Raw genomic sequence first — 11,802 nt, forward strand, 5'->3', positions numbered from 1 at the left:
GACTCCGACTTACTTTCAATGTCAGACTCATCAGGAGAAATTGATCTCCCGGACGAGCACGACAAACTAAGGCCAGTCATTGACATCTTGGTTTCAAGTCTCATAGCAGGATATCGTTCCTTTGCTTGTGGAGACTCTAACAATAGCAACAATCAGAGCTCGACCTTATTGAATCAGCACCAGAACGCCACATTCTTCCAAAATACGACGAAGAAAGTCAAGGGGAAACGGCTTCGAAGCGAAGGGCCAGATTCTGACGAAGAAAAGAGCCAGCCACCGCCTCCCAAAAAAACCAAACTTGGGTCATCCAAACCATTCTCTTGTCCATTTCACAAGATGAGCCCAAGCAAGCACTCTTCCTGCGCCAAATACACGCTCAACGGGATATCGCGTGTAAAACAACACCTTTTACGAAAGCACACTCCCACTGCGTATTGTAGACGTTGCTTCGCCACCTTTTCCAACGATAGGAGCCTTACACAGCATATGTCTCGGCCGCAGGGGTTTCACTGCCAGATTGCAACCCCCGGAACTCGGCTTGAAGGGATTACCTCCGACCAGAGCAAACTTCTTTCCAAAAAGTCCAAGAAGGACCTTTCTGAACAGCAACAGTGGTTTGCGATATGGGACATTGTCTTCCCAGGGCTAGAACGGCCAAGCTCGTCTCATCCTGATCCAGGATTAGAGACTGAGATTTCAGCTTTTCGTGAATACTGCCGAGGGCATGAGGAGGGAATCATTGAGAACCTTCTAAATAGCGGCATTGCAGATCATTCAATATCTAATGACACGCGCAAACAGCTCGCTCGAACGGTTCTCGTTGAGGGCCTCGATGAGTTGTGTGGCCAATGGAGCCGAGCTCACTTCTTGGGTACTGTGCCACCTCAGCACACCGCAGCCCTTCGAACACCTGCTACGTCTCTCGGCGATAGTGCTTCATCTTCGGGCAACTTTTCCAACCCCAATTTGGTCCATCCTGTGCTGTTCACACCATCAGAACATGCATCAGAAGAGTCTCAGCCACGCTCTTCCAGCGACCTACTACCCTCCATGAACAAGCCAGAAACACCTCCAGACAATGACGAAATATGGATAGGTGGATTTCAATATTTGAACAGCTTCCCAACTGAGTCATCGGACGAATTTACCATCGAGTCTTATGCCGAAATGTTCTTAGGGACTGACGAGCTGGGCACTTTCTCGTTTGATATGCCGGAGACACTTCCTTCCGATATTGAGCAGGCATGACGCGCTACTTCAACAGCTCTACTATCAACACCGCGACCTCTTGCCATTTTCAATCTCTAATCCTCCTCATCACCCTCCATCAATCTCTACATAGGTAACCCAACAGCCCTATCCGACGCAACAAGTAACCTCCTATGCTTGCTCCCAGATATCCAGCAAGGCAGCTAACGGCTCATTCGCGATGCCTGTGAGGCTTACCTTGGCTGAATGGATGGTCACTATTTATCGGCAGCAATCACCAGTCAAAAGACCGTCAACACGCAATACTATGAGAGACATAACGGAACACACTGTAAGGTCAACTTGAGAGATGTTACAAAAATTGCAGGCCAGAGAGGAAATTGGGCTACAGTGAACTCAAATCATGTCTTTAGCACCGTTTATGTAATCACTCACTTCCATTGATATTGAGCTAAGGTTCGGCCCATTTCGCAGGCCAGTGAGGTCTCCAGGACCGGGCATTTGGGGCCTTGGACGGACGAGAGCGAGTGATTGCAATCGATTCTCTGTGGGCTACGGCCGATGTGATGATCGGAGACATTCCAGATGTAAAATCATTTCCATAGCTTGCCAACGGGCTTGGATAGATCAAAACCTTATGGAGACTTTCACAGAACGTATTGTTTGCAATCATGGACGGGTGCTTCCTTTCAACCACGAGGACATCTCTCCCAGATCATCCCTAGGGCGCACAACGGGCGCAGAAATCCGCTTCAGAGACGACCATCGGATTAACCCCATGTTGTTGTACACCGCTGACTGCTCAACTCACGAGACCTTCGCATCCCGTCGGGTGTAGTTCAGTAATGGAGACCCCACGTGTGAAGCGCGACCAATCATGTTCAGCGGTAACACTTTCCATATCACGTTAATTAAAGCACAAATTGAGGTCAAGCTCCTTTCGGAGAAAATTGTAGAGAGCAGATTTCCGGGGTTAGACCGATTTGAGGATTCTGACTCGCGCAAAGATAAGGAGAGGAAGTTCTAGAACGTGATGAAGGAACACGTACCCGTCTTCGACTTACGCACTTGTTCCCTCCTCTTCGTTTTAACAGAGTTCATGAAGCGCGAATCACGGGCCAGGAGGAACCCAATCGCCAACTGTCAGCAACAACAGCAGCATGGCTACCCACGCATCAATAACAGTAGACATTCCGTATGTCAAAAGAAACGATGACGGAAACATCCCGAATCATGCGCAGATGTTTTCCCACGATGCCGAGTTTCTCGACGTTCAGCCAGCAGAGGTTCACAATGCCCGGACGACCAATCGAGAGTTTTCGATATCAAGCAACGGGTTTCAATACGCGCGACTGGATGAACAGCCTCAAATAGACTACCTGGACGAGGACCAAGTCAAGAAAACATACTTCCCAGAGCTTGAGAAGTTGCTGAAGAAAGAGTAGGCTTTTGGTGTCTTCTCCAGGCCAGCCACGATGTTGGCCTATTATATGGAAATGCTGACGAGTTGGACTCGACCTCACAGGCTTGGCGCTTCTGAAGTAAAGGCTTTCCATCATGTGGTCCGCAACGTAACCTACGAGGACGGGATGGCCTATAACCGAAAGCACCGCTGTCCAGCTCGGAGACCTCACGTCGACGTCACCGACAAGTTCGCGCCGATCCTCATGAGCTGGGACTGCCCGGACATGCATGCGGATGTGCATGCCAACGGGAAGCACTGGCAAATGGTCAACGCGTGGCGGCCACTGAAGACGGTGCGCAAGAACCCCGTGACCGTCGCTGATACAGCTTCGATGGCGTGGGAGGACTACTTGACTGTCCCACAGCCAGAGGTCGGACCTGGCGTTGAGGGATTCTGGCTGCAAAGACCGCAGGATGCAGACCGGAGGCATGATTGGTGGTACATGGCGGACCAAACGCCCGAAGAGGTGTTGCTCTTCCTGCAGCATGATTCCGAGGGTGCTCAAGTGGTGGCTCATACATCATTTACGCAGCCAGGACCGGTTCCAAAAGAGCCGAGAGAGAGTATTGAAGTTAGGTTGTTTGTTGTTTACTGATCATAATTGAAGGATACCACATTAGATTCAACATTGAGAACTCATGGTACACCACTTGTCTTAAGTTTTGACTGATCGTCTACGACAAGCTCTTCGAGAGCATTGGTTCGTTGATAGCTCTTGGTTGCGGGATTGGCTTTGTCATTTGGGTCAGTTGAATGACGATTGACGACCTGAATGCTACCTATGGATGAATATCAAAGGCGGTTTTCCGCCTGTTCTATGCCAAAGTTGAGGTTGCTGGACCTAGGCATGGTCACTAGGTTTGCTGCGTTGTCCATTTGGCGGCATGTGTCGAGCGCCATTCACGTCCCGAATTGAAAGTCATCCTTCAATTCTTTCAAGTCTTGCAAACATCAATAGGCCGTCTCAAAGAGGTAACCTTTGATCAAGACTTGCGTAATAAGATCCAAGGTGGTAGACTCTCATCGAAAGGCCTAGAGGCGGTCTTTGTACCTTACGACTAGAATCAACCAGAGTCGGTTGCCTGTAGTTACAGAGATCTGCGACTGTTTAAGGCAACGAGTCTCGGCAATCTTGAACTTCAACTTTTACTTCTCATCTCCGTATCGACAACGCTCGCGGAAGCCAAGATACTCGCCTTACCAACAGAAATCGAACCATCACCCCATGGCTCCAGCATCCCGGTTTTCCCAGCTTTGGGAAGACCTGCTCTTAACTCCACCGGCTCCTGTGTCCCGGTTAGACCAGGTTTGGGAAGAGTCACTCTGTCCTGAATACACAATCCGCAGAGTCGCACGCGCAACAAGAGACACGCCACAGCCGTTTAGATTTGTCCCCCTGGAGTAGGTGTGTCTTCAAAAATGTCTTGAACGAGTAGCTAACAGGTGCAACAGCGACCGAATAGACGTACACGCTGAAATTGACTTCGCGCGGGAAGAAAGTGAGCGCCGAGCCCGCAGCGCCGTCATCCAGGCGCGGAACAAAGCAGATCTAGAATCCCGCATCAGCCAGTTGCAAACCCTCTGTAACAGCAACTCACGCTTCTTCCGTGTGCCCAAAGAGGTCAGGGACATGATTTACGACTTCGTTCTGCTGGACATGCCTCGACAGGAGTTCATCGACCTGGAACTTGCCAACACACGATACTCGCGTTGGAAAAGTTCTCGACTTCGACGCCTGCTTGAAGTGTGCCGTCTTTTCAAGGACGAGCTCCTGAGCCGTTTTCTAGGTCTCAACATCGTCAGAATGTCGCTGTATGCTTCGGACTTCTCCGACAAGTTTGGCATCCGCAGAGGGGCCAAGATCGTGGCATCAGCACATGTGTTCATGACGTTTCTGGAACGAGTCAGACGTTTCGCTTTGCATCACGAGGGAAGCGACAGGCCGTTTTGGAAGGACACGACTGCTAAAACAGGCCTGTTGTTGGCGAACTCGATGCCTCAACTCCAGGAGTTGACAATCTACCCGACGGAGGAGACGACACATATCGATGGCGACTTCTTGTTCTTTGTACTGCAGGTTTTGACGAGCCCCAGCCTCAACAAACTCATCTTTTTTGACACTTTTGACGTTGTCAAAGAGGGTGACTTTGAGTGGGCGAGGAACAAGGAGTCGACATGTCGGATCGAGGTGGCCTGCCTGCGGCCCGACAAACGTGAGCCACGAACTGGACGATGTGGGCCCTATATAGCATTTGCTGGTCCGCCCCGTTATGAGGGCTGGCGTACGCGAGAAGAGCCGGGCATCAATGACATTTGGCCGTGGCGGGAGAGATGCCTCAGCATGATGGGGATTCAATTCAACACCCAGCCAAGTCTAACGGAGAACAACCGCGTCAAGTTTGCTATCGACTGAAACGTCGACGTTTTGTTTTGGCTTCACTAAGGTGGCTTGCTCGACTTTTGCACGGATGGACTGTGAGACAGTTCGTCGCATGTTGTACACGGGTTATGGTGTACTGTGAATGATAGGCTTGGTTGTTCGTATGCTAGCTTCAGCCCGTTATGATATGCATTGTTGAACACATCAACCGAAAGTTGCGATCTTTGACTTAAGATTGATTCTCACCTTGAGAAAGCTGTTCCCTATCTTCAATGTGTTTGAAATCTGCTAGATGCCGGAGCAGCTTGGCCATCTTGGCAGGCAACTTCGGAGCCTGAGTGACTTACGTCCGGCAACCATTCCACGTGACTTGCTGAGTCTTCTTGAACATATCTCCCTAGCCAGTCCACAAGAGCAGACTGGAATGAACGAGCCGAGGTAGAATATATCAAGGTACAAAAGTGGAAGAAACACCAAGCTGGAATTGATGAGCATCACGTAATCAACATGAATACAACTTCCCCACGGGGTCACGTCCACAGAAACACGACACGCGTTTGGCCAAGGAAACTGCCGAGCACGCTGACAGGTCGCCTTCACAGATAAGCAACGCGGCGCAAAACTCTCTGCGGCACAGACTGCAACGCTTCAATGCCCGCTATTACTCGTCATCACCTCCCCCCCTCATCCATTCGTGTCAATATCAACAGACTCGAGCTGAACGCGGGGTTGTGGGAGCACTGAGCAGGTCTGTGTATATCATCCCCACAAACCGGGTGCGGATTGCGACGTGGGCAGTCTGAGTTCCACCCTGTCGTGATTACATCATCACCAAGAGAGAGAGAGTGACGATCATCATCGTTGCAGTCGGGTTGCAGTTGTTGCCCGGGCTGGCCGGGGTCCGCAGTCGCCCGCCCGGATCGACAGAGGGGCGCGCGACGGACGGTTCGGTTGGGTGGTTGGCCCTGCCGTATCGAACGCGCGGAAGCCGTTGGAGGCGGTGGGATACCTACCCTTTGCTTTTTCCCTCCAGACGCGTAGAATTCGGCAACCACTTCGTCAAAGATTTCGTGTTTCTTCGAGTGGGCTGGGCGGCGGGTTGAGGCTGACCGCTGGGGGTCGCATCATGGTGGCCACTCTACATGAAGCAGCATCTGGAGAAGAAGCAATCTCGTGTGAGAGCTTGGCCTCGAGGCGGTCCGCATGTGATGGACAATCAAGTTGGGGCCCTTATCAACGCCAGATTCGCTGCTGCCGCCGCCGTTGATCCGGGTAGCAGCAGCAGCAGAAGTGTGGTTTTGTGTGACCGCGTGGCGCGACATAAGCTCATCTGTAAGATTACCTAAAAATAGAACCGTGTTGGTGGTGTTTTTTTTTCTCCTACGTCGCAACGAGTCGTAATAAAAGTCCCGAGGCCACCTGCGAGACGCAGGAAATTGGAGAAGAAAGGAAAAAACGAATGCACCGGGTACACCCACGCCGTAATCGTATGTAATCAGATCTTCAACGATATACAGCCTGATGGCACTGCACTGTGGCAATTGTGTACGAAAGACAGGGCCAAGAGGCAACCTAGCCATCCATCACTTCGCTCGTTGGCGAAAAAACAGGTTCCTTGCCCCCTGACAAACCTTAACGACTCAGGGGGGCGCCGCACTTGGCGCCGTCGTTGACGAGCAACACTCAGACTACCAAAACTCAATTTGCCTTGTGGCCGCGGTTCGTCTGAAGATGCTTGGCATTCCGGTCTTGGCAGGAAATCTTGGGGCGGTCAAGAAGGAATATAGGATGGGGATCAACAGAAGAGGGAATGATGGAAAAGAACACGGTTGGGCGGTCTTTTTTGACACACGGGACGCGGACGTCTTGTCCTTGCGAACGGGTGCTGTCCACGAGGGAAGAGGAGCAACCCGAATTTCAGTTAAATGACACTGACAGTATGACACTGTGTTGTTTATTTCATCCAATGTCCCAGAGTTCATGCCGCGGACGTAGCTGCGCACGGGGATGGATGGATGATTGGGGTGTGTGGTAGGTTGCAATGTGCGCGCAACACCCCCACCGCGGCGACGCGGCAAAGCCGAAGGCAAGGGAGGGAGAAGAAGGCGAATGGAAGGTAGGCGGCCCTCTGCCATTATCCACCGTCCATGCCAAGGGTTCGATCGAGGCAGCCCCCGGGAATCCGACATGGACCCGTCCGTCGCATCCTCGCTTTCTCTCTGCGGCTGCACTGCGGCGGCGGCCTGGAGACGGCTGCGGTTGGCTGCTTGCTTGCTTGCTTGCTGCGTCGTACGGTGAACACAGGCCAGTTCGACCGAAGCCCCTATCTATGAGACCCCCAGCAACCGCTGATACCGGCGGCCGTTCAGGGCGGCGCTGCTGCTGCTGCTGCTGCTGGCAACGGTCGAGCGACCGACCGGCACATGGGAGACAAAGGAAAGCAGAGACAGAAGAGAGAAGAATGGGCGGGCGGAAAAGAAGGAAGAGATGGCTTGCGGCACCATTGGGGCGCAGATCTCGCCGTTCCGTCAAGCCAGCCGGATCGGCGTTTTGTCCGGACGCAAATCCTCTTCCTCTTATTCGTACTTGGGATAAGTACGAACACAGTTGGTGTTAGCTTAGGTAGCTTATAGCTAGGGGCGTATCTGCAAAACGAGGAACACGGGTGATTTGTGAGACGCGGACGTTTTAGCACACATGTTCGAGCGGACGAACGAACTGATGCCGGTGACGAGTGGGATACAGGCACCTGTGATGCTAGTGACACCTTGTCTTGGACCCAGCCTCCCGCAAGCCACGACCGACAGGCAACTGCACCAGAAAATGGCACCGGTCGCAGAATCTATTTCGACGCACTTGAAACCATTGAGGAAGCCAGTAGTAATGAGGAGCATTTCTCGGGGGGATGACGAGATGGATAAGGCCACTGGAAATATTGAACGGACTTTGCCAAGAACTTTCTAAAGTGGCCACATTTTTTGGATGGAAAAACGAAAAGTGATCACTGATTTCTGAGACAAATGACGATTTTATGAAGTTTTTATGAGTTATATTCTCAGTTTTGAACAAAAAGATATTTATGAATGATGATGTTCGTCCTCTCTCATCCCTTCCAGCAGGGTGTGTTGGAAGATCATCAGCGCCACCCGTTTCCGCCCCATTGGTTTGCGTAAATTCTATACTGTTCTATGTGCAGTAGTTTACAGGCATTACATTATCGTGACAGTCATCCTGTGGTTTTGTACGTTGTGTATGCCGCATTGTTGTGTGTGATGTGTGCGTTTGTGCATGCTTTGTGTAAATGCGTCATTTGTAGCCCGCCCCTCTCCCAAATTCCCGGTTTGGAGCAACATTTCGCTGCCTGCGCCCATTTGTGTAATTTGATAAAACAAAAATGCGTATGTGTGTGTGTTGATAAAAAGAATTGCAACCGGTAAATGTTTTCGCGGCAGTAACGAAGGAAGAATCCAATCTAGAAGAAGAAAGAGCAGACGAAGATGAGGATGGTGTAGGCCGTCGTGATGGTCAGCTCGGTCTCGAACCAGGCGGCCTGGCCGCCGAAGGCGATCTTCTTGCTGCCGGGGGACGGGTGCGCGACGAAGGTCTTGGGATCGCGGTCGAGCAGGGCCTCGCGGTCGGGCATGTTGGGCGGGTCGATGGCGTAGGCGATGGGCGTCCACAGGGAGCTGCAGATGAAGATGAAGGTCAGGGGCGGCCAGAAGGCGTGGGTGATGAGGCTGATGAGCAGGTCGCGCAGGTCGCTGTTGAGGTAGAAGGACTTGTACGAGGTGAGGACGACGCCGACGAGGGTGAGGTAGACGAAGGACAGGTGGAAGATGGCCATGTAGTTGATGAGGACGCCCCAGAGGCGGCGGAACATGTTCTTGCGGGTCTTAGGGTCGCGCTCGTTGAGGGCGGAGCCGAGGGAGCCGGTGGGCTTGAAGGCCTGCGTCTGGCCGCCGAGCCAGGTGGGCAGGATGAAGGAGCGGATGATGCAGAGGGCGATGTATGGCGACATCCAGAGCTGGTAGCGGGAACCGCGCTGGCCGGTGTGGTAGCCGGCCGGGATGAAGAGGGCGAACTCGCAGAGGCGGTTGGAGACGGTGGTGGCGAAGCAGGCGCGGATGAGCCAGCGGAGCTGCTCGTAATTGGCGTAGGCGACAAGGGGCTTGCCCATGACCAGGATGATGGGGATGGCGAACATGGAGATGGTCAGGAGGATGGTGTACAAGCTGAGCGTCGCGTACAGGAAGCCAGAGAAGCGCTGGGCGGCCGTCATGTTTTTGACCTTGTCGCCCCACAGGCAGAAGTTGAGCTTGAACGAGGTGTCGACGGTTCCGATGGCCCAGCGGGTGCGCTGCTTGAGATGGCCGCCATAGTCCTCGGGGACGGTGCCGAATTGGAGGGGCTCGTGGATGTAGGCCGTCTTCCAGCCCTTGCCAAGCATCAGAGTCGAGGTCGCGACGTCCTCGGCCAGGGAGCCGAGAGGGAAGTTGCCAATCTCATCGAGGGCCTCGCGGCGGACGACGTAGCCGGAACCGGTGCACCAGGCGACGCCAAGGGCGTCCTTGACGGGCTCGATGACGTGAACGAAGAAGTCCAAACTCTGGGCCAGCGGGTCGGAGGGCGGGGTGTTGTAGAAGAGCTGCGGGGGGCAGGCGAGAGCCACCTTCGGGTCGATGAGCATGTGAGGCAGAATGGCACGGAGCCAGTCGCGCTCGGGGATCTGCAGACACGGAGTTTATTAGTTGGTGTGAACGTGGGTAGAAACATTGGCTGAAAAGCTTGTTGCACGGATGAGGGGAACCGGGGCCGTTGAGAGTGAGAGTGAGGGTGAGATGAGATCAGATGAACACGTACCATGTCGGCGTCGAGAGCAGCCATGAACTGGCCGGCACCTCCGGGCATGGTGTGGACATAGTCGAGAGCGTGGTTGAGGTTACCGGCCTTGAAGTGGTGAGGAACTCCGGGGTACTTCGGGCGGGCGAGGTAGAAGACGTTCGGGTAGGTCATGGCCAAGGCGGCGATGCCGGCCTCCAGGCCGGCCGACTTGCCGTCGTCGCACACGATGACACGGAACCGGTCGCGGGGGTAGTCGATGTCGCAGGCAGCGCGGACGGTGTCGAGGACCAGGTCGTCCTCCTCGCCGCAGCATGTCACCAGGGCGTCGACCGTGGGGACCTCGTCGCCCATGAGGCGGAGCTTGGGGCGGTGGCGCTTCTTCATCGACCACATGGTCCAGATGTTGTGCATGAGCGAGGGGATGGCGACGGCGATCTCGACGGCGATGAAGACCCAGGCCTGCGAGTAGATTTCCTTGGCGATCTGCTGCGCGGAGATGACGCAGTAGATACGCAGGGCGAGGTAGGCGAGGTACATGGCGGTAGCGAAGAGGATCAGGAAGGGGACCAGCTTGAAGAGCTTGCGCTTCCAGCCGCCCCAGATCTCGGAGTCGTCGCGCTTGTGAAGTCTCGCGATCTGGTCGCTGCCCTCCACCCATTCCTTGTTGAGCACCGGAGACGCCTGGCCAGGGAGCAGAGTCTGCAGACTCTGGTGGCTCTGGTTCTGTTCACAATGTCAGCCGACACGACTATCATAAGCAACAATTCTGAAGTCATTCTCATACCATTGGGCTGTTCGGTGCAGAATCAGTTGACCACGGATGCCTCGGGGCGGGGAGGTAGTCGAACGGCGTCTGCTGGCCACTCTTCAGCGTGGGCGTAGCCGCGCGAGAATCGACGGGAGTGTCCATCCCCGAGATGGAGGGCCCGATGGACGGTGCGCCCGACATGCCGATGGAGTGACGGTTTGCCCAGCCTGGAGGACCGTACTCGTCGCCGCCTGCGATGGCAGGAGGTTGCGCGAACTGCGGCGGCGGCGTCTGGAACTGCTGCTGCTGGGGCTGCGGCGACGGGGCGTTGCTCGTGAGGGCGCGGGCGAAGGGGAAGTCGGGCTGGGACTCGTTGAGAGTGCTGGCGTAGGAGCCTCCGTACGGGTTCTGGTTGTACTCCTGGTACTGGTTCTGGCCGTACTGATCCTGGTGGTACTGGTCCTGATGGTACTGCTGGTTCTGGCTCGGAGAGGAGGTGTTGTTCTGCTGGTACGGTTGTTGATATTGTTGCTGGTGAGGGTGGTGATGGCCTTGAAGAACATCGATTTCCACCATTTCCCCCTCGTCATGCCCCTGCTGCTGTCCTCCTTGTCCCCTCATCATGGTTGCGGTGTTGCCCAACCGACGGCTGGAATGAACGAGTGAATAGTGTCTCTAAGGGCGGAAACGTTTGTGCGGTGCGTGCCTTGTTGGTATGGCGGGCGCGTTTTGTGTGTGAGTGTGTGTGAGCCGGGAGCGTGTGTAAGAGGCTGATCCAGGTGTAAAACAAGGCAAAGCGATTGTGGTTGTCTCCCCGCGCGCGTCTCTCGCTCTCCCTTTCTCTTCTCCTGCCGAGCCTTTGGAAGGTTTGGATATGTTAAACGAATGTGGTGTGTGTGTCTAAAAAAGACACAAGAAGAATTAAGAGGGAAGAAGAAGATGGGGGCCCGCTAGCAGAAGAGCATCGGCTGGACTAGTATGTCATCGAACACGAGCTGGAGCTAGTGCAGGGAGGGTTGCAGGTTGCAGAAGAGAATACTGACTCTCGAGCTTGCTTTCCCAAGAAGCCTTGACAGGAGGAAGTGCCGTCTGGGTCTCTTGGGGGGGGGGGGGGGGGAAGGGAAGGAGGACAAGAAAAAGAGCCTCGAGGAGCAACAA

General features: G+C 54.1%; 2 protein-coding genes across 2 annotated transcripts; one reads left to right on the forward strand and one right to left on the reverse strand.

Annotated features, from left to right (window-relative positions):
* Nucleotides 1-2,369: 2,369 nt before the first annotated feature.
* COL26b_003910 (uncharacterized protein) lies at nt 2,370-5,087 on the forward strand (the record flags this gene model as incomplete). The annotated part of the gene is made up of 3 exons (XM_053176795.1): nt 2,370-2,650; nt 2,735-3,253; nt 4,127-5,087. The coding sequence occupies 3 exons, from the start codon at nt 2,370-2,372 to the stop codon at nt 5,085-5,087; spliced, it is 1,761 nt and encodes a 586-aa protein (XP_053039405.1).
* A 3,439-nt stretch (nt 5,088-8,526) lies between these two features.
* COL26b_003911 (uncharacterized protein) lies at nt 8,527-11,268 on the reverse strand (the record flags this gene model as incomplete). The annotated part of the gene is made up of 3 exons (XM_053176796.1): nt 8,527-9,780; nt 9,915-10,619; nt 10,681-11,268. The coding sequence occupies 3 exons, from the start codon at nt 11,266-11,268 to the stop codon at nt 8,527-8,529; spliced, it is 2,547 nt and encodes an 848-aa protein (XP_053039406.1).
* Between the last annotated feature and the right edge of the window lie 534 nt (nt 11,269-11,802).

This window comes from Colletotrichum chrysophilum (genome assembly GCF_026319265.1).
Source record: "Colletotrichum chrysophilum strain AFK26 chromosome Unknown scaffold_22, whole genome shotgun sequence".
NCBI classification, from domain to species: domain Eukaryota; kingdom Fungi; phylum Ascomycota; class Sordariomycetes; order Glomerellales; family Glomerellaceae; genus Colletotrichum; species Colletotrichum chrysophilum.